The sequence below is a fragment of the Trachemys scripta genome, chromosome 1 (assembly GCF_013100865.1).
Source record: "Trachemys scripta elegans isolate TJP31775 chromosome 1, CAS_Tse_1.0, whole genome shotgun sequence".
In the NCBI taxonomy this organism is placed as follows: Eukaryota; Metazoa; Chordata; order Testudines; family Emydidae; genus Trachemys; species Trachemys scripta.
Genome location: NC_048298.1, coordinates 196,756,096 through 196,778,480, shown reverse-complemented (window position 1 = coordinate 196,778,480; position 22,385 = coordinate 196,756,096). Strand labels below are relative to the sequence as shown.

Below are 22,385 nucleotides of genomic sequence, written 5' to 3'. Positions count from 1 at the left end.
CACAAGATGATCAGAAAAAGACTTGGAATATGATACATTTGAACTTTCATATGATCTGATGAGGGGAAAAAAGGTTTGGTAGGCAAATGACCCTGGAAGAAAATGGGCTTTCATGTGGAAAAGAGGCAGTTTTGATTTGCAGTGCACAATAAGAGAAAATGTATTTTATACTGTTTCAATGGTACCTTATACCAACAAGGTAAAAAATAGATTGGGTAGGAATAGATGTTGGGGAAAAGTGATTTTATCCATGTACATGTCCAAGTATTAAATAATATTGGGAATGTATGTTATCATATATTACAATTTTTGGACATTTATTATCAAACGATTAATTGATTATCCTTCTGGGGCTTCCTAGTGCAAATAGTCTCACTCATGGAAATAAGTAATAGCAAAATTCTTGCCATATTGAAGTCAGTGGGAGGTTTTTTTTTAAGTGGGGCAGATTTCACCTAATGAATCTTACAATCTTGCTTTTTCAATTTTTAGTCAATATCTGCTAAGTTAATTTGACCAAAATTAGAACAAAAATGCATTGCTTACTATTAATTTACGAAGAGTACATGTATATACAAACAAATTATATTTGACAAAGTTCTTTGAATAATTAATAGGTACACTACCTGTGCTTTGATTTATTAATGAATAGACAGAATTATCTTTCTGCTTAAAAAACAAACACAACAACCCAGAAACAGCATGTCCTGGATTGTGTAGGATTATATGTAACTTGTTACCCTTACAAATAGAAAAACATGATTATATTTGTTGCATAATGAGTCTCTAAACAAAGGTGACGTTTATTTTGTAATGGCTAATATTGTATTTCTGGCACTTTATAATGGTAACAGTTTTTAAAAATGAGAAAGTAACTAATTTATTGTGTTGCAGGGTTGGTTAGTAGATCTCATCAACAAGTTTGGCACATTAAATGGGTTTCAGATCCTGCATGATCGTTTTATGAGTGGCTCAGCGTTGAATGTTCAGATAATTGCAGCTCTCATCAAGTAAGTTTCTTAGAAACCAGAGTCATTTTGGGATATGTTCATTGAAAATAAATGCAAATATTGAGCTAAGGATTTCAAGTATCCATTTATTTTTTCTCTTCTGAAAAGGGGTACTATGATCTGCTATCAAGTATTGTTTACTTGAATGTCCGGAATCTGAATTACCTTCCATTATTTTGTTCACTTGTAAAAATGTTTCCTGAACAAAATACTCTATCTTAATAAAAGTAGACAAGTATTCACTTTACATCTGATTTTTTTATTGTCTTTTAGACCATTTGGACAATGCTATGAGTTTCTAACGCTACATACAGTGAAGAAATACTTCCTTCCAATTATAGAAATGGTTCCACAGTTTTTAGAAAACTTAACTGATGATGAACTGAAAAAAGAAGCAAAGAATGAAGCCAAAAATGATGCTCTGTCAATGATAATCAAATCTCTAAAGAACTTAGCTTCAAGAGTCCCAGGACAAGAAGAAACTGTAAAAAACTTAGAAATATTTAGGTTAAAAATGATACTTAGGTAAGGCAATCTTTCTGTTGGAATGGTTATTTTTTTTGTATTTTTTTGCATTTCTTACACTTAATATCTCTTACAGATTATTGCAAATTTCCTCTTTCAATGGTAAAATGAATGCACTAAACGAAGTTAACAAGGTGATATCTAGTGTGTCATATTATACCCATCGGCATGGTAATCCTGAAGAGGAAGAGTGGCTTACAGCAGAGAGAATGGCAGTAAGTTTTTGTTCTTCTTACCTGAATTAGGTTAAAAGACTTTTTTTCTTTAAATGTAATAGTAATTCTTCAGAGGTAGAGTAATGTATACATACTGTTAATCCTCATTATCTGGTTTTATCCAAAGTCATGAAAATTAATTCTCTTTATAATTAGTCACAGTAATTACTAGTGTGTCATAAGGGTTTTTATGGCTTTGCTGTTGACATTACTATATTTGTATCAGGATTGCTATTAAAATATATTCAGAGATTTATAAGAACTGCAAAAAATTATTTTCAAAGTGGATCTTGTGTACGAAGGTGTAACACAATTTAAAAAAAGATTTTTTAAAAAAATTGAATGTAAAAATAGATGTGTACTGAAGTTGACACTTTTGTACCACTATAATTAATATAAGATTAATTTATCCAAAATTTCATGAGTAATTTCTCAGAGAGAAATGTTGATAATTGAAAAAATTATTAAAATTCAATTTTGAAAGTGATTGCTCTACATGCTGGTCTTCAGTATGCATCCTAATTGTTTGACTGAAAAACTTTTCATAGAATAATTTTGTGGTAACAGACTTTTATAAATTTAGATTTGCGGAATCTCTGAAATAGAACCTTTATCAAGTTCCAACATGCTGCATTTTAAGATGTAATTGCTACAGATGTTTGCTTTAGCGAGAGAGAGAGATTAAAAAATTCACATGGTCTCTGGGTTTAGTGACTTTTTTCCCTGCTGTGAAATGCATAATCTGTAGGAGGAATGCTATGGGGCAGGATTATGCAGCATTTGCGCTATATGTACTATACAAATAAATAAGGGCTCTTGACATAACTGTGGGATTAGGTGTCTCAAGCAGGATTGACTCTGGTTAGAAATATTCAGGTTTTTTTTGACAAAAATAATGTGTTTATACTGGAAAATATAAAGTACAGATGATAATTGAAAAATCTTGTTTGTCCAAGTCTTACATGAGGTGCCAGATTGACTCTTCTAGTTATATAATCGAGTATAGCAACTCTGAAGGGATGGTCACCTTCTCTCATTCCTTTTTGGTTCTGGCACTCAGCAGACATTCTGCTGATGCCTCAGTCTGAACGAAAGAGCTGGATTACATGATGTTCCTTGCACTATATCAGTGCTACTTTTTGAAATCCTCTTAATTTTTATCCCCACTTCTTAAATCTTGCTTGAACTCTTTTTTTCTCTAATTCAAGTAGAAGTTGAGGCATTTAAAGAGGTGAAGCTGACTTAAGAGTACCTTTTTCAGAATATAGCTTATTTCCTGATGCTTTCCAGTGTTTTAATCATCCTCTTGTTATGTAATATGCTATGCTATAAGTGTACCAATTGAGTTACAGAAATGTTAGACCTGAGTCCCTGAAATATCTTCAGTGACTCCAAGCTACTGAAAAAAAGTGTATCCCTGGAAAAAGTAAATGCTCAATCTTCCCCCTGTCCCCTTACACTGGAAGCTGTATGAGGATTTTTATGTTCAGAGTTCACAGTTTCATTTTGCTTGAAAAACATTTGTAGTGAAGTGTCCTTTCCCACTGAAGCTACAAAGCATGGGAATTATTGCTGATATTGCCTTCAGAAGACAGCTGCAGGAAAAAAAATCTTATGTATTACAATGGGTAGGGTATCAGAATTGTATAAAGTACTGACTTGCTTTGATTTGGGGGGAGGGAGGTGGTATTGCATTCTAGGACTTGAAGGGGAAGTATAAATATCCTTTCCTTTTTGTGTGTTTGTCTTACCTTTATAAGGGACAGAATGATTTCTGGCTTATATTTTCTGCTTAACTATAATCTACTTTTTGAAAAAACTTCAATATTTTGAAATTGTATATATTTTAATTTAAAATTAGGAATGGATCCAGCAGAATAATATTTTATCAATTGTATTACGAGATAGTCTTCATCAGCCTCAGTATGTAGAAAAGTTAGAGAAGATTCTTCGTTTTGTCATCAAAGAAAAAGCCCTCACTTTACAAGATCTTGACAACATTTGGGCAGCTCAGGTAAGGAATTAAACTACTGCCTTGAGCAGGATTGATCTTACTTTATAGCACCTCTTGACAATTTTAAGTCAAATTTGTTATGTGAAATAAATGTTATCAAATAAGGAAGGAAGGTAATGGAATTCATGTAGAAGGGAAGGTGCTTTGAGATGGTGTTGCTGGTGGTGTGCATTGGTATATACAAAAAGAAATGGAGGAGGAAATCTTGAAAGCTAAATTTAGACTGCTAGCTAGACTCAAGTCCAGGATCTCAGACTGCCTTTTCAAATGTGCTACAAGTTCAATGGACAGGACTAACTAGGCAGGAGGTAATAAATTGTAAAGGCACAGATGAAAAAATGGTACAGAGGAATTAATATTATGCGGCGTGTGATTCTAGATTCTTTAGCTCATCAGTGGACAAGATGAGGCAATTAAAGATAATGGTGAAGTAGTGTAAAGCATTTAAAATGAATATTTTGGCCTAGTTTTACTATAGAGGACAAGGGAAATTTCTTTTATGGATGGTGCTTTAATTTCCATTGAGAACACAGTACCATTTCCCATGAAGTCTCTAAGGCTAAGGCCTTGTCGACACTGAAAAGTTAAGTTGACCCAGCTATGTTGCTCAGGGGTGTGAAAAATCCACACCCTTGAGCAATGTAGTTAGGCTGGCCTAGCCCCCTGTGTAGACAGCACTAGGTCAAAGGAAGAATTCCTTGGGGAGGTGGATTACCCATGCCAATGGGAGAACCTCTCTCACTGGCGTTGGTAGTGTCTATAATGAAGTGCTATGATGATGCAGTTGCAGCACTGTATTTGTGCCGCTCTAGCATTTAAAGTGTAGACAAGCCCTACGAAGAAATTACTGGAACAAATGAAGTGCAATAAATCTGAGAGCCAAATGAGTATTCTGAAGCTTATAGGAAATAGTGTGAAACAGTGAATTCCAAACACTCAGTATAGCCATTAAACTAGTGACTGTTCTTGAAAGCTTGTAGTGTCACTAGTGTGCTCATCTTTATTTCTTTAATAAAAAAAAAAAAAAAAAGACAAAAGGAAGAGTCCAACAATTATACTGAGTCCTCACCTCAGTTCCAAGGAAACGGATTGAGTATCTCATTACAGCACTAGAATAAAAATACAGTGATAAGATCAAACCAGCACATGTTGTGGGGAACAGGGGAAATCATGCTGCTTTAACCTGTTAGGAGATCTAAAATATTTAGCTTTTAGTATAACATTTTCAAGTATCTCATGAATTCCTGCAGACAAAATTAGTTCATGTAGGTTTGGGGAGTAATACTGAAGTCTGCAAGCAAATACTAGTGCTCAATGGCAACAGATTGAGTTTCAGAGAAGTGTCATGATGGGAGGGAATTGGTGTTGGGACTCCATCTTATTTTTCTTCATTAATGATCTAGAAGTGGGAATAAACAGCATATTACCTAGAGCAATGGTTCTCAAAATTTTGTACTGGCAACCCCTTTCACATAGCAAGCCTCTGAGTGCGCCCCTCCCCCTAAATTAAAAACACTTCTATATATTTAACACCATTATAAATGTTGGAGGCAAAGCGGGGTTTAGGTTGGAGGCTGACAGCTTGCAAACTCCCCCCCCCCCCNTTGGAGGCAAAGCGGGGTTTAGGTTGGAGGCTGACAGCTTGCAAACTCCCCCCCCCCCCATGTAATAACCTCACGACCCCCTGAGAGGTCCCGATCCCCAGTTTGAGATCCCCTGATCTAGAGGGTCACAGGGTTCATTGAGGTCTCCTTCCATTCCTTGATTCCCTCTCATCCCCTTCTATTTTACGGACTCCCTGCACACACCCCTTCCCCCCCCGCAAAGGGCTCTGTTGCTCTCCCTTCCCCTCCTTCTGCTATGACCCCGCCGATATCTCCTTTCTGCCACATGCCATGGGCTGTGTGCCCACATTCTTCTTCCCCATGCTAGGAGCACTGTGTGGGCCCCCATGCTCCCTCCTCCCCCATTCTTTCTTCATTTTTTTGTCTGGAGATAAGTCATTCATGGTATCAATGTTTTAAACTGTATTGGGAGGCTGGACAGAGCGGGGTGGTAGGGTTGAAGGTGTTAGTGACTACCATCAACTGGTTCTTTGATCCACAGACTAGACAGACAGAGAAATGTTGTCCAGTTCATTTGTATAAGGGCTCACTTTCCCCACTGAAAATTCACAGTTCTTCTTCGAGTGATTGTTCACGTCCATTACACATTAGGTGTACGCGCGCCGCGTGCACGGACGTCGGAAACTTTTTCCCTTAGCGGCTCCCGTCGGGCCGGCGGGGCCCCCACCTTCCCGCCAGAGCGGCGCCCCGCTCCAGGGTATATATATCCCTGCCGACCCGACCCCTCCAGTTCCTTCTTACCGTCCGTGGCGGCGTTGGAACAACTCTGTCTCTCGTCTGAGAGTGTCCCTTAGCACATTAGAGTTATCTAGCAGTTATCAGTTAGTTGTGTAGTGTTTAACCAGTAGTTAACGGCTCATTAGAGTACTTAAAGTTCCTGCTGGGGTTGTTTGTTCAGCCCCGGCACCGGCCCCGGGTGGTGGGGTATGCCACACGCCCAGGGTTTTAAGGCCTGTGCCACGTGCCGCAGGCCTATGCCATTGAGCGACCCCCACGCTTCGTGTCTTCGTTGCCTGGGGGAGGCTCACCAGAAGGAGCGCTGCAAAATCTGCAAGGCCTTTAAGCCCAGAACTAAAAAAGAGAGGGACTTTCGCCTTAAGCAGCTGCTCATGGAGATGGCGTTACAGCCCTCCACTTCGACGGCACCGTCTGCCTCTGTGCGGAGCGCCCCGGCTTCGGTGCGGGAACCGGCGCCGGCGGGTCACCCGAAGACCGCGGCACCGACCCAGCGGGGAAGTGCACGACGCCGATCGTCTTCGCCGGCAAAAGTGAAGGGCCAACCTAAGGCCCGAGGTCGCTCCCCGCACAAGAAGGCGGCACCGGTAAAGACCTCGAGTGCCCCTAAGGCCGACACGGCCTCATCACGGACCCCGGTAGTGGCTCCGGCGCCGAAGGGCCCGTCGAGCCCCGGGATGAGCGCGTCGAGCGAGGATGCAGGGCTGGAGGAACTGGTGGAACAGCCCTCCACTCCGGACACGTTTGAGGCAGCTAAGGACCTCATTGCCTTGTCCGTCGAGGCCCCGGCACGCGCTGAAGGCGCCCCGCCTATGCTGCCGCGCAGAGGCAAGCCGGCGATGGTGCGCCCATCACGGTCGCCGTCTCGGCACCGTTCCAGGGACCGGTCCCGGTCGAGCTCCGCCTCGGTGGACTCCCGGTTGCCCTCGGCGCAAGAAGCACCGCAACAGTCGGGCTTCAACAAACGGCCGGTACCGACTCAGCAACCGAGCACGAGTCGGCACCGCGAAGCATCGGCAGCTCGTTACCCGAGGCCGACCAGCCGTAGCCGTTCCCGGTCCCGCGATCACCGGAACCGTTCCAGGTCCAGGTCGACGAGGCGCCATTCCAGGTCCTGGTCGCGGAGGCGCTATTCCCCAAGACCGGACCGGCACCGTCCCACGGCCCCACCGTGGCCTTCCAGGTCACCGTCCGTGGTCTCGGGGACTGACTCAGACCGATACGGCGGCTATGCCCGTATGTCACAAGCCAGCAGGGACTACGGTCAGTCACAATGGGGCCAGCCGAGCCGATGGCCATTCTGGACACCCTGGGCCTACCACCAACAAGAGCCCCCATCGGGAGCCTCGAGATCCGGGCCATCCCGGTACCGATCCCGCTCCCCGCGGCACCGTCCGCCATCGTATAGGGAGGCAACGGTCTCTAGACCACCGGAGCGGGAAGGAGTGGACTCGGCACCGAGTACGGTACTGTCCCAATCCCACGCGGCGGGTCAGGCCGCAGAGGAGCAATTGGCTGATGCTGGATTGCAGGACAATGAGGATGGGCAGAAGGCCCCGACCTCTTCCTCCTCGCCAGATGAGGCGGTAGCGGGCACACTGGTGTCCGGCCCTCCCCCGATTGACCATCGGGCGCACCAAGACCTGCTTCGCCGGGTAGCCCTCAATCTGGGCTTGCAAGCGGAGGAGACCATAGAGCAGGACGACCCCATGGTCGATATCCTGAGCCCAGAGGGCCCCTCCAGAGTCGCTCTCCTGATTATACGGACAGTACAGTCCAACTATAAGACGGTGTGGCAAACACCGGCCTCCAGTGCGCCAACTGCAAGGGGAGTGGAGAGGAAATACTTCGCCCCATCTAGAGGGTTTGACTTCCTCTTTCTACATCCGTCCCCCTGTTCGCTGGTGGTCTCGGCGGTCAACGAAAGGGAGCGACATGGCCAGCAAGCTCCTGCCCCCAAGGGCAAGGAAGCTAAGAGATTGGACCTATTCGGGAGGAAAGTCTATTCATCGGGGGGCCTGCAACTGAGGATCGCCAATCAGCAGGCGATTCTAAACAGGCATAATTTTAACTCTTGGGCATCAGTCGCCAAGTTCAAGGACTCCCTCCCACCGGACGCGCATCTGGAGTTCACGGCCCTGGTGGACGAGGGAATGGCAGTGGCCAAGACCTCCTTACAGGCCGCATTGGACTCAGCCGACGCGGCGGCTAGAACAATCGCGTCGGGAGTCGTGATGAGGCGTTCGGCGTGGTTGCAGGCTTCAGGTCTCCCGCCGGAGGTGCAGACCACGCTGCAGGACCTCCCGTTTGAAGGTTCGGGCTTGTTTTCCGACCAGACGGACGCCAGGCTACATAGCCTTAAGGACTCACGAGCGACCCTTAAGTCGTTGGGTATGCACACGCCGGTAACGCAGCGTAAGCCCTTCAAACCCCAGCCGCCGCAAAGACATTACCACCCTCGGCCCCGACACGAGCCTTACCGCCGTCGAGGCAGGGATAACAGGCGGAGACGTAACAATACGCCTAACCAGGGCCAGAATCACGGCCAGGGCAAGCCGCAGCCGGGAAATAAACCAGGCTTTTGAAGCTACGCCCGAGGACAGCGTACCACTTCATATACCGGATCCTCCTTTGGGTTTCAAGGACTGTCTGTCCCAATTTTACCGGGCCTGGTCGCGCATAACATTGGACCGCTGGGTCCTGCGCACAGTGAAGGCGGGCTATACCCTCCAGTTTTCCTCGCCCCCTCCCTACCATCCCCCTTCCCCGTCCCTCTTCAGGGACCCTTCTCACGAGCAACTCCTCATACAGGAGGTACAGACCCATCTCGCTGCAGGAGCAGTAGAAGAGGTCCCTCTGGACCTAAGGGGAAAAGGATTCTATTCCAGATACTTCCTGATCCCCAAGGCGAAAGGAGGCCTCCGTCCTATCGTGGACCTGCGCGATCTAAACAGGTTTCTGATCAAAGCGCGCTTCCGTATGGTCTCCCTTGGTACTATTATCCCATCCCTGGATCCGGGGGATTGGTATGCTGCCCTCGATATGAAAGATGCCTATTTTCACATCGCAATCAATCCGGCCCACAGGCGTTTTCTGCGCTTCGTCGTCGGACAGCGCCATTTCCAATTTACTGTCCTGCCCTTCGGCCTGGCGTCAGCTCCACGGGTGTTTACAAAGTGCATGTCCGTGGTAGCAGCCTTCCTTCGAAAAAGAAGGATGCGTGTGTTCCCGTACCTGGACGATTGGCTACTTGCGGGCAGGTCGGAGGCCGAGGTCCGATCTCACGTGACGCTGGCCTTGCAGACGTTCGACAAGCTCGGCCTCCGGGTCAACGTGCCGAAATCCACGTTAGTCCCCACACAAAGGCTGGACTTCATAGGTGCTACCCTGGACTCGGTAACCGCGCGAGCGAGTTTACCAGAGGCACGGTTCATGTCAATTCACGGGGCCGTAAGCTCGGTCCAAAAATTTCCCACGACAACGGCAAGGTGTTGCATGCAGCTTCTGGGGCATATGGCAGCTTGCACGCACGTGGTCAGACATGCCCGGCTGAGACTCCGGCCTTTACAGTTGTGGTTCACCCACACGCATCGCCCCAACAGAGACCCAGTGGATCAAGTAGTCATGATCCCGAACCAGGTGCTCAGCTCACTACGCTGGTGGCTCGATCGCCAGCAGGTATGCGAAGGGATCCCCTTTGCCGCCCCACAACCCACTCTGACGTTAGTGACAGACGCATCAGACATGGGCTGGGGGGCGCACCTGGGGGAACTGCGGACCCAAGGGCTGTGGTCCGGAGAGGACAAGCTGCTTCACATCAATCTGAAGGAGCTAAGAGCGGTTCGCCTCGCCTGCCAGACCTTCCACGCCTTCTTAAAAGGTCACAGCGTGGCAGTCCTGACGGACAACACTACCGCCATGTTCTATATAAACAAGCAGGGCGGGTCCCGGTCTTCTCCCCTCTGTCGCGAGGCACTCCAATTATGGAACTTCTGTATAGCCCATGCGATACACCTCATCGCGACGTATCTTCCGGGAATTCAGAACGGCTTAGCAGACCGCCTCAGCCGATCCTATCAAATGCACGAATGGACACTGAGAGGAGACGTCCTGCATTCGATCTTCCGGAAGTGGGGGTTTCCCCGGGTGGATCTGTTCGCCACCAGGGACAACAGCCAATGCCCTCAGTTCTGCTCGTTCCAGAACCTCAGCCCGGGATCATTAGCGGATGCTTTCATGATCCCATGGGAAGGGAGCCTAAAAATATGCCTTCCTTCCATTTCCACTTATACACAAGGTTCTTCTCAAGACCCGCAGGGACAGGGCAACGATCATACTTATTGCCCCAGCCTGGCCTCGCCAGCATTGGTTCACGTCCCTGCTGGAACTGTCCGTAGCCGATCCAATCACCCTTCCCCTCCATCGCGACCTAGTCACGCAAGACAAAGGTCGCCTACTCCACCCGAACCTGTCTTCGCTTCATCTCACGGCATGGTATCTCTCTGGCTGAACGATGCAGAACACAGGTGCTCTCACCAGGTTCAGCAAATCCTCCTTAATAGTAGGAAGCCCTCTACAAGGGCAACATACCTGGCAAAGTGGAAAAGGTTCTCCCACTGGTGTGAGCCTCAACGCATACTGCCTTTACAGGCCTCGGTTCCGTCCATCTTGGACTATTTACTGCACCTCAAGAATCAAGGGCTTGCGCCCGCCTCTATTAGAGTTCACTTAGCCGCTATTTCGGCTTTCCATCCGGGAGAGTTGGGAGTGTCAGTATTCTCCAACCCCACTGTGGCCCGATTACTCAAGGGGCTGGAAAGGGTGTTTCCCTACTCACGCCCGCCGGTTCCGACGTGGTCTCTGAACCTAGTCCTAAATAGACTCATGAGTCCTCCCTTTGAGCCCCTGGCCACTTGCTCCCTCACGCACCTCTCGTGGAAGGTGGCGTTTCTCGTGGCCATCACGTCGGCCAGAAGGGTATCAGAATTGAGGGCCCTCTCGTCGGAACCACCCTATACGGTGTTCCATAAAGATAAGGTGCAACTTAGGCCGCACCCCAAATTCCTCCCAAAGGTGGTGTCACAGTTTCACATGGGGCAAGACATTTGCCTCCCGGTGTTTTTCCCAAAACCCCATATGGATCCTCACCACCGCAGCCTACATACCCTGGATGTCCGTAGGGCGTTGGCATTTTACCTGGAGCGGACCAGGTCGTTCCGCAGAACACCCCAGCTGTTCATTGCGATTGCGGAACGTATGAAAGGCTTGCCTATCTCGACACAGCGCTTGTCGGCATGGATTGTGCATTGCATACGCACTTGTTATGAACTCGCCAATGTTCCGGCCCCGGTTATCCGGGCCCATTCGACTAGAGCCCAAGCGTCCTCAATGGCCTACTTGGCGCAGGTCCCGATCCAGGAGATCTGTAAGGCAGCCACCTGGTCGTCCATACACACGTTCACAGCCCATTACGCGATCCATCATCAGACCAGAGAGGACGCGATGGTCGGCCGGGCTGTGTTACAGTCAGTTGTACCTTGACTCCTACCCACCTCCAATGGTAAGCTTGGGAATCACCTAATGTGTAATGGACGTGAACAATCACTCGAAGAAGAAAGAACGGTTACTTACCTTCTGTAACTGTTGTTCTTCGAGATGTGTTGTTCACGTCCATTACACTTCCCACCCTCCTTCCCCTCTGTCGGAGTCTCCGGCAAGAAGGAACCGGAGGGGTCGGGTCGGCAGGGATATATATACCCTGGAGCGGGGCGCCGCTCTGGCGGGAAGGTGGGGGCCCCGCCGGCCCGACGGGAGCCGCTAAGGGAAAAAGTTTCCGACGTCCGTGCACGCGGCGCGCGCACACCTAATGTGTAATGGACGTGAACAACACATCTCGAAGAACAACAGTTACAGAAGGTAAGTAACCGTTCTATACTAAGTTGAGAGGTGTTGCAAACACCATTGAGGACCGAGTAATCCCCTCTTCTGTTGGTTGTGTTTATACTGTCCTTTGTGCTGTGACCTTGTGTTCATAGCTGTCCATAACGTGAAAGGCACACATCATAAATAGTAACAAAAAGAATGAATGAGTTCAGAAACGGGTTGAATATAACAAATAGAGATTGACTTGGAAAATAATCATAAACAGATTCAGTGGGAGGGAAGAAGCTAAAAAATCAGAAATGCCAAAAATAGGCGTTGGCATGATAGTGGATAAATTAGATATGAGTAGGAAAAAAGACCAATGCCACTTTGGACTGGTGATGATCGCATCTCTCTCCATATGGTGTTGGTTTAATGGCAATTAGAAGTTAGCATTTAAATGCATGTCACATTAATACTAGAAAGACAACCAATTGGAGGGGCTTCAGAGAAGTCCAGAGAAGAAACTGGAGGAATTTGATTTAAAAAAATTAAGAGATTTAAATTGGTCAGCAGGGGGACACTAATTTCTAAAAAGATTGGAAGTGTTCAAATAGATTGGAATTATTTAAATTTAAATTTTTGAATTCCAAGAGTGAAAAGTATGATTAGATTTACTGAATCAGGAAAATTAAAATGGCTTAACATTTGAGGTATTCAGCAGTATGACTGCCACAGTCATTCTCCCCCACCCCACCCCTTTTTTTTTTTAAAAAAAATCTGGACCATAATATGAAAGTAAAAGTCACTGCATAAAATTTAGAACAAATACAAAGTAGTAACACTGCGCATCATATACTTTTTAAGATATTGAATTGAGTATTGCAAGGGGTGAAGTGAAATACTGATGCAGAGTTTGCAAAGTAGTGAATTCATTACTATTAATGCATTCATTTTTAATACTGAATGAGATTGACAGTATCTCTAAATTTTGTTTTTCTAAACTTTACAATTTACAATAATAGGTTAGTCTTGCAACTTTACATATTATTTGAAATGTGTCTACTTAAAAAAATGCCATATTAAATTATACTATTGGTTCATCTAGTCAGGAATCCTCATGTTTGATAGGCATAGAACCCAAATAAGGCGTCTGTTTGTTTTAGCATTAGACCAGAAAAAAATTGGTTTCTACCTTTTCCCACAAATCAAAATGTCAGCAATTATCGGTTAAGCCTCTGTCTTCTCCCCCCTCAATTTTAAAAAGTCTTTATGACTCTTATCTTACCATGGCTGTTTTCTGATGTTGCACAGCTGATCAATGGGTATGTTCACCTTTACAGTGCTGTCAGCCAATTTTTAAGGAAGGCCTTCAGTTAGCCATTAAGTATCCTCCCCTACCATATCAGGAAGAGTTCAAGTCACAGTATAGCAATATTGTATTTAAAATCCATTTAGACACAGAACAAAGCAGCATGATGAAACATGCATTGACATGCAGGACAGCTTGTTCATTAGAAATATTTTAATTTTAGTTCTTTGCAGAAATCGTTATCTTCTACATAAATCTGTGAAAAACCTTGAAATTTTTGACCTATAGATTATTTTTAAACCAGTCCCTCCACTAAGAATTTCACCTGATTTTTAACTTAAACTAACAAAATAGAACCAGACAATCAGATGTCCTCAGGGTAAGATATCTAGTCAAAGTGGGTAATTCTCTGGTGGTGGGGTAGTAATCCTTCCTACCCATTTCAGGTAATCATCTGACAGATTTGAATCATTATATCTTACTATCTTTATCTTCGTATAGATAGTTACAAATGTTAATTTTGTTTCTATGACAGGCAGGAAAACATGAAGCCATTGTTAAGAATGTGCATGATCTCCTTGCAAAGTTGGCTTGGGATTTCTCTCCTGAACAACTTGATCACCTGTTTGATTGCTTTAAGGTAACGCTGCATTTTTTCAGCTCTTCTATTACTGTAAGTACTGAATACAGTTAACTTGCCTTTAATGTACTGTATGTAGTAGGTTAGTATTTTGATTGTGCATAATCTGCTAAGAGTATTTTTATATATTCAAATTACCATAGTAGGACTCTTTGAATTGTCTATCATACTCTTTAGATAAATTCTGTGCAGTCTCCACAGATGGGGGACTTCCCGTTGCATGTAGGTATTAACATGGTTCTAACTTTTGTATACTGCTCTGCTGTTTAGAGCACACGATGGGATATTTTCGGGATATTTCTTCTGAAATAAAACAAATATGTAGACTATGGCGTAGTCTACACTAGAAAATTAGGCTGGTTTAACTACATTGGTCAGAGGTGTGAAAAAAGCACACCGAGTACATTGTTAAGCCAACCTAAGTACCTATGTGGACAGCATTAGGTCAACAGAAGAATTGTTGATCTATCTACTGCCTCTTCGGGAGGCGGATTACCTACGCAGACAGGAGAACCTTTCCCGTTGGTGTAGGTCAGGGGTCGGCAATGTTCGGCACGCGGCTCGCCAGGGTAAGCACCCTGGCGGGCCGGGCCAGTTTTTATTTACCTGCTGACGCAGCCGGTTCGGCCGATCGCGGCCCCCACTGGCTGCGGTTCGCTGTCCCGGGCCAATGGGGGTGGCGAGAAGCCGTGGCCAGCACATCGCTCGCCCGCGCCGCTTCTCGCCGCCCCCATTGGCCCGGGATGGCGAACCGCGGCCAGTGGGGGCCGCGATTGGCTGAACTTGCTGCATCAGCAGGTAAATAAAAACTGGCCCGGCCCGCCAGGGTGCTTACCCTGGTGAGCCGTTTGCCGAACGTTGCCGACCCCTGGTGTAGGTAGTGTCTACACTGAAGCGCTACAGCAGTGCAGCTGAGCTGCTGTAGCATTTTAAGTGTAAACGTACCCTACTTGTTTTATTGACAACGTGCTTATCTGATTTTTGTTCAGCTAATGCACCTTCATTGCAACTTCAAGCTCAGTAAATTCAGTAAATTTTATTCCTTGAGCACTATCACTTCATTCAGAAAGTAAATTTAAAAGTACAGCTATTTATAATTCCTTTTTTATAGTCCAGGGTCTTGTCATCTCTGGCTGCAGCCCCACTCTCGGCCCCGGCTCTGCCCCAAGCCCCGTACTTGCCCTCAGTGGCCCGAGCCTTAGCCCCTTTACCCCTGTCTGCAAAGGGCCCCAAGACACGATCCATCTCCCAGCCCCATCTCCCCTAGAGGAGGGGGCAGGCACAGTGTGAAAAGGGGGGACCACTGCAGTAGAGGGATGCTCATTGCTATCACACCCAACCACTAAAAGACTCCTCAGCAGTATAGTAAACCTTTTCCCACAACACCAACTCCCTACCCCCATGTGAGACTTAAATCTGAACTGACTGAACATGCCCTCCTTCGAACCCCTGGCTATCTATTCACTTACATACCTCTCAGTGAAAATGGCTTTCCTTGAACTCCAGCATTTCTTTTAATTCTCAAAAGAATTTTGTTGTACAACAGTAATCACTGAAATGTGTGCTCTTAATTTGTCTCTTCTTTTATGATTGACAGTTTATTAAAAAATAAACAAGGAGGTTGTTGTTTTCACAGTATTCTCTTGTAAGTGGACATGTCATAATGTATAAGAGCAAACTTAAATATCTGGTGGTTTTTCATTTTGAATGAAATTCTTTGTTTACCAGGCAAGCTGGACAAATGCAAGTAAAAAACAACGGGAAAAATTACTTGAGTTAATCCGTCGTCTTGCTGAAGATGATAAAGATGGTGTGATGGCACACAAAGTATTGAATCTTCTGTGGAATTTGGCACATAGTGATGATGTACCCGTTGATATCATGGACCAGGCTCTTAGTGCCCACATTAAAATTTTAGATTACAGCTGTTCACAGGTAAGAAATTGATTGGAGTTTTATTAGGACATAAGAACTACCATTCTGAGTCAGAGCATGGTCTGTTTTGCCCAGTATCCTGTCTCTGACAATGGCCTGTACTGGAGCTTGAGGTGGGATGTACAGAATAGGGTAGTTGTGAAGTGATCCACCCGGTCTTCCACTCCACCTTCTGATAGCCAAAGGTTTAGGGTCACGCGGAGTACAGAGTTGTCCCTGACTGTCTTGGCTAATAGCCACTTGATGGACCTATCCTCGGTGAACTTGTCCAGTTTTTTTTCAACCTAGTTATAATTTTGGTCATTACAACATCCTATGGCAATGAGTTCTACAGGTGATTTGTATACTGTGTGGAAAAAGTAGTTCCTCTTGTTGGTATTAAACCCTTTGCCTGTTAATTTCATCCAGTGACCTCTGTTTTTTCTATTGTGGGAAAAGGTAAATGACACTTCTCTATTCACTTTCTCCACGCCATTCATAATTCTATAGACTCCTATCCTATTCCCTGCCTTAGTTGTCTCTTTTCTAAGCTGAACAGCCCTATTATTTTTAGTCTCACCTTGTATGGAAGCCATTTCATATCCTTAATCATCTTTGTTGCCCTTCTCTGAACCTTTTTGAGTTCTTTTATATTCTTTGAGATGTGGGGTCCAGAATTGTACACTGGGTGTACAGTTGTACAAGGGGTGGGTGCACCATGGATTTATATAGTGGCATTATGATATTTTCTGTCCCTTTCCTAATAGTTCCTAACATTGTTAGCCTTTTTGACCATTGCTGCTCATTGAGTGGAAGTTTTCAGAGAACTATCCACAATGACTCTAAGATGTTTCTTGAGTGCTAATGGCTAATTTAGAGTCCATCATTGTATATGTATAGTTGGAATTATTTTTTTCCAATATATACTACTTTGCACTTAGCAATATTGAATTTCATCTGCAATTTTGTTGCTCCATTACACAGGTTTGTAAGATCCCTTTGTAACTCTGCAGTCTGCTTTGGAATTAACTATCTTGAATAATTTAAAAAATTGAATTTTATGTTGTCTGCAGACTTTGCCACTTCACTGTTCATCCCCCTTTCCAGTTCATTAATGAATATGGTGAACTGCCTGGGTCCCAGTACAGATTCTTGGGGGACCTCACTGTTCAGCTCTCTATTGTGAAAACTAACCATTTATTCCTACCCTTTGTTTCCTATATTTTAAACAGTAACTGATACATGAGAGGAACTTGTCTCTTAACCCAGGGCTACTTAGTTTCCGTAAGAGCTTTTGGTGAGGCACCTTGTCAAAGGCTTTCTGAAAATCCTAGTACAATGTATCGAATGGATCACTGTTATCCATATGCTTGTTGACTTCATCAAAGAATTCTAATAGATTGGTGAGGCATGACTTTCTCAACAAAATTGTGTTTTTCAAGGTGTCTGATTATTCTGTTCCTTACTGTAGTTTCTACCAATTTGTCTAGTACTTAAGTTAGGCTTATTGACTTTAATTAGCAGGATCACTTCTGGAGCCTTTTAAAAAAATTACATTAGCTACTTGCAGTTGTCTGGTACAGAGGCTGGTTTCAGCAATTACATACTATAGTTCATAGTTCTGGAATTTCATATTTGAGTTCTTTCAGAACTCTTGGTTGGGTGAATATCATCTGGTCGTGATGACTTAATGCTGTTAAATTTATCATTTTGTTCTAAAACCTCTTTTACTGACACATCATTATGAAACAGTACTTCAGATATGTTGTCCAGAAAGAATAGCTCTGATGTGAGTATCTCCCCCACATCCTGTGCAGTGAAGACCAGTGCAGCGTTCATTTAGTTTCTCTGCCATGGCTTTGTCTTCCTTGAGTGCTCTTTTAACACCTTTGATGTCTAGTGGCCCCACTGCATGTCTGACAGGCTTCCGGCTTCTGTTGTACAGTAAAATCTGAGTTACGACTCAGTCAACCACACACTTCATTTGGAACTGGAAGTATGTAGTCAGCAGCACCAGAAAGAGAGGCCAAAGAACCCAGATACAGTACAGTGCTATATTAAATGTAAACTACTAAAAAATAAAGGGAAAGTTTAATTAAAAAAAAATTGACAAGATAGGGAAACTGTTTCTGTGCTTGTTTCATTTAAATTAAGATGGTTAAAAGCAGCATTTTTCTCTGCATAATAAAGTTTCAGAACTGTATTAAATCAATGTTCAGTTGCAAACTTTTGAAAAAACAACCATAATGTTCGGTTCAGAGTTACAAACAACCTCCATTCCCAAGGTGTTTATAATTATTTCACTGTTTGTGTCTTCAGCAAGCTGCTTCTCGTATTCTTTCTTGGCCTGCCTTCTTATACTTCTACATATTTCTTGCCAGAGTTTGCTCCTTTCTACTTTCCTCATTAGGATTGGATGTCCAAATTTTAAAGGATGCCATTTTGCTTCTGATGACTTCAATTACATTGCTGTTTAGCCATGGTGGCATTCTTTTGGTGGTCCTACTGTTTTTTTGACTTGAACCTCTCTTATGGTGTTTTTAAGTAGTCTCCATGGTGCTTGGAGGCATTGTACTCTTGTGACTGTTCTTTAAATGTCAATCGTCCTCATTCTTGTGTAGTTCACCTTTTTAAAGTTAAATGTTACTGTGGTGGTGTTTTTTTGATGGTCCCCCTCTCTCCCCTACTAGGATGTTTAATTTAATTACATTATGGTCACCATTACCAAGTAGTTCAGCGCCTCTTGGACCAGATCCTGTGAACCACTTAAGACTAAATCAGGAAATGCCTCTCTCCTTGTGAGTTCCAGGATAGCTGCTTCAAGAAGCAGTCATTAATGGTGTCTAGAAATTCTGTCTCTGCATAATGCCCTGCAGTGACATTCACCCAATCAATATGAGGATAGTTGTAGTCATCTATTACTGTTGCATTTTCTGTTTTTGTGGCCTGTCTAACCTCCATTAGCATTTTACAGTTACTATCACCATCCTGGTCAAGTGGTTGGTAGTATATTCCTACTGCTATACTTTATTATTCAAGGATGGAATGTCTATCCATAGAAATTCTATGGTACAGTTTGATTCATTTAAGATTTTCACCTTATTTAACTCTGCTTTTTTAACATATAAGTGCTATTTATACTGTCTTTTCATTAAAACTAGGAGGACATGGTGTGATAGTACAAAATGCTGTCATGCACAAGATCAGTGTCCTGGTACATCCTCAAAGCACTCTTCAAGCAGATTGTAGTGTGACATTTTTTGAAGGTGACATGTTTTGGGGTTTAATAAGATGGTGTTGGTTGTATTGATTTTGTCTCTACCTCATTGCAACAAATGGTGTCCAGAGGCATGATGCAATGGCATGGGGGTCACCCACACCTACCCCCTGGGATCAGGCATGGTGCCACAATTTCCTTTCAACTGGGGTATAAACAAGTCCAAGTATGCCTTTTGGTATTAAAGGGTATTAAAAAGCACCCTCTTCAGTGTCTTCTTTATTTACTAGAAAAAGGACAACATGAATACATAAATGAAACTCGTCTGCTCCATTGGAAACTCTACTCCTCTGGGGTAATCAGTCTTTGGTGCTCTGTAGCTAGACACACATCAGGATGAATACCCTGCCTGGAGCTTAGGCCTCTGCCAGGTGTTGTGTTGGATACTACTTTTTCCCTAACAGTGAGTCACTGTTTTGTTGAGCAAGTCCCTAGTAGCTCTCTGAGAAGGTTCACGCCCAGTTCATTCTCCTGGGCTGCTAAGGTCCCTTGCCTGGGAACAGTTTCTGTCTAGGTCTGTTCCTCTTTCTCTTTGAGCCTCTGCTCACTAGGGAGGCATCACTGGAAGTAGCTTCTTAACCAGCTATCTTGAGGATTGTCTCTTCTCCGAGCTTCCTGTGTTCTGGGGCTCTTGACTGAGCTCTCATAAGCCTTTATTAGGCCCAAGTGTTCCTTAATTAACTGCTTCACAGCTATCTGGGTTGGTTCATTCTTTTTAGCGGAGCCTGTCACAGGTAGGCTGACTGCCTGACCTCCTCAGAGCTCAGTTACTCTATGACACATGCTAACATGAGGGCTGTCACTTTGGGAGTAAGAGGTGGTCCCCAACTAAATTTGGGGGGGGGGGGGCATTTCCTCTGATCAATTTTAAATTTGTTGCCTTAGTTTCATGGCTAATCCTTGACTCTTTATTGGAAGATACAGGAGATAAATGGGAAGCATCTAACTGACCATATATTCTTAATGTTTTCTAAACTAAATAGTCAATTTTAAAATCTCTCAAGTTTTTACATGCCTCTAATTTCATTGCCCTTCTCTGGGTCTTCTGTATTGCTATATCATTTGTGAGATGAGTTAGTCAGAATTGAATATAATTCATTTAAAGGGGTAATATTAATTTGACACATTTTCAGTATTATTCTCTATTCCTTTCTTAATATTACTTGTACCAAAGTATGTCGTACTACATATTCAGTATTTGGGAGTTGCTAATTGTTCTATGTGCAGTGGCACTTAAGAATATTATTAGCACAGTCTTTCAGTATCTTTTCCTGAAAAGAGAAGAAACCAAACACTTGTTCTTTGGCCTAGTGAGGCCAAGCTTCTAAGCATGATTACCAAAATCAGCACCAGTTCAGATGCACCTGTTGCCAATATCCATTATCAGCATCTGGTAATTTTTCTAGTGTACTCAAATCCTGCAACTAGTTTGATTCAGGGCAGACTCCAGGCAGGTTTGTGGAGATGCAAAGGGGAAAGGACAAATTTTAAAATTCATGGAACTAATATGTAGAATGAACGAATTGCAAATTATGGATCTGTTACACCATTGAAGTCTTCTGCTGATGCCATGAGCCACTTAGGCTTCCCCCTTGTGATTTGAAATTTCAGAGCTCAATAAAATTAGTCTGATAGTTCAGTTACTTGTTTGTTCTATATTTATGCATGCACATGGATGGAAAAATAAAAATGGATAAAGCAGCTTTAATTTGGATTTTTGATGTATACTAAACTGTGAAAACTTGCTTTTTAAGGATCGGGATACTCAAAAGATCCAGTGGATAGATCGTTTTATAGAAGAGCTTCGCACAAATGACAAATGGGTCATTCCTGCACTGAAACAAATTAGAGAAATTTGTAGTTTGTTTGGTGAAGCACCACAGAACTTGAGGTAAGGAAGTAATGTGAATGGGGTAGAATTGTGGACATTATAGTTTTTTATAAAATAGGATAGGTGATGAATTTTATATTAAGCTTGGTTTTTTTTGCTCTTAAAATACATGTTAATATGTTTGTGTGTGCCTGTATAAACCCTTTAAAAATTATTGGATTTAAGCATTCAAGCGCAAGAATAAATCATTGTTGACTACTTTGTTACTTCAGGTGTATATAGACTGTTAAACTGAGATGTTACAATCTCCTAATTACTCTCTCATTTAATATGATTGGAAGAAGGATGGTGTTATGGTTAAGTTACAGAAAATGACTACCTGTGACATGGGCTTCCTGTGTAACCTTGAACAAGTCAGTTCATATCTGAGTTTTCATTCTTTAGCTGTTAAATGGGGATGATAATACTTCCCTTTCTTATAGTGGTAATGAAAATATAAATTCATAGTTTTTGACCTTTCTGAGGATAGAGGCCATATAATTACCTAATTAGAAACACACAGCTCAATTACTTTAGGGATTTTTGTTGATGCAAAATGACGTTTTCGGGGGAATTCTTGACTTCTTAATAAGTTGTCTAAGAAAAGCAAATTGGAGATTACCCAGAAATGTCCATTAGTTAAAATTCTCTAGTTGTAACAAATTGGTTCTTTGCTTTGCTTTTTTCTATTTCATCATGCTTTTCTGGAATAAAAGAAAGTGAAAGTTTAGCCAAAATTGTTTTCATGTATTAACTGTTTAATGGGATCTGTTGAAATTAACAAGCTTAGTTTCAGTTACTCCATGTCTCCTCTTTACAAAAATCTGACCCCTCAAAACTGAAAATTTCAATACTTGTGCTGAAGTTTCTGTAAACTCCAAAGTTTGTGCTTGTGTATTCATGTTCCATTGTTTCTTTGTTTTACCTGAATAGTTCTGTGAGCAGGCAGAGTATTCAGTGTTTCAGTACCCTGTCTGCTTACAGGAATGGATAAGACTGAAAAAATTGAGGGATGATGTGCATATTTGCAACAGATGACAGCATTACTTTTTTCGTTGTTGATGGGTTGTCATCTTATGGAATTGTAGTAATATTACATTCCTGGTTTTGGAAAGTTACTCTTATCCTTCTGCATTGGGTAATGTTTTAAAACTTTATATATATGACAATTTAAACCTTAAAACTATCAATTTACATAATGTTTTACACATGTCCCAGCGTTTTTTTGAAAGTCAAAAAGATGTCGGGTCTGAGATTTTTTTTTCCATGTCTTGAAGAGTTCAGTAAAATTTCATGTGGAATCCTGTCCAATCAGGGAATACAGCCAGTCTAGCTTGTTGGCATACTGTTTTAATTGGATGCTTTCTGTCAGATACTCAATTCTTA

General features: G+C 43.4%; 1 protein-coding gene across 4 annotated transcripts in view; it reads left to right on the top strand.

Moving 5' to 3' along the window:
- USP9X (ubiquitin specific peptidase 9 X-linked) overlaps nucleotides 1-22,385 on the top strand; it is a 222,625-nt gene that overhangs the window by 63,920 nt on the left and 136,320 nt on the right. For all 4 annotated transcript variants that reach the window (XM_034754300.1, XM_034754291.1, XM_034754275.1 and 1 more), the window contains exons 7-13: nucleotides 895-1,010; nucleotides 1,284-1,535; nucleotides 1,612-1,750; nucleotides 3,612-3,764; nucleotides 13,834-13,938; nucleotides 15,667-15,873; nucleotides 20,884-21,020. In XM_034754300.1, the coding sequence (XP_034610191.1) occupies nucleotides 895-1,010; nucleotides 1,284-1,535; nucleotides 1,612-1,750; nucleotides 3,612-3,764; nucleotides 13,834-13,938; nucleotides 15,667-15,873; nucleotides 20,884-21,020 (1,109 nt within the window). The remainder of the gene's footprint in view (nucleotides 1-894; nucleotides 1,011-1,283; nucleotides 1,536-1,611; nucleotides 1,751-3,611; nucleotides 3,765-13,833; nucleotides 13,939-15,666; nucleotides 15,874-20,883; nucleotides 21,021-22,385) is intronic.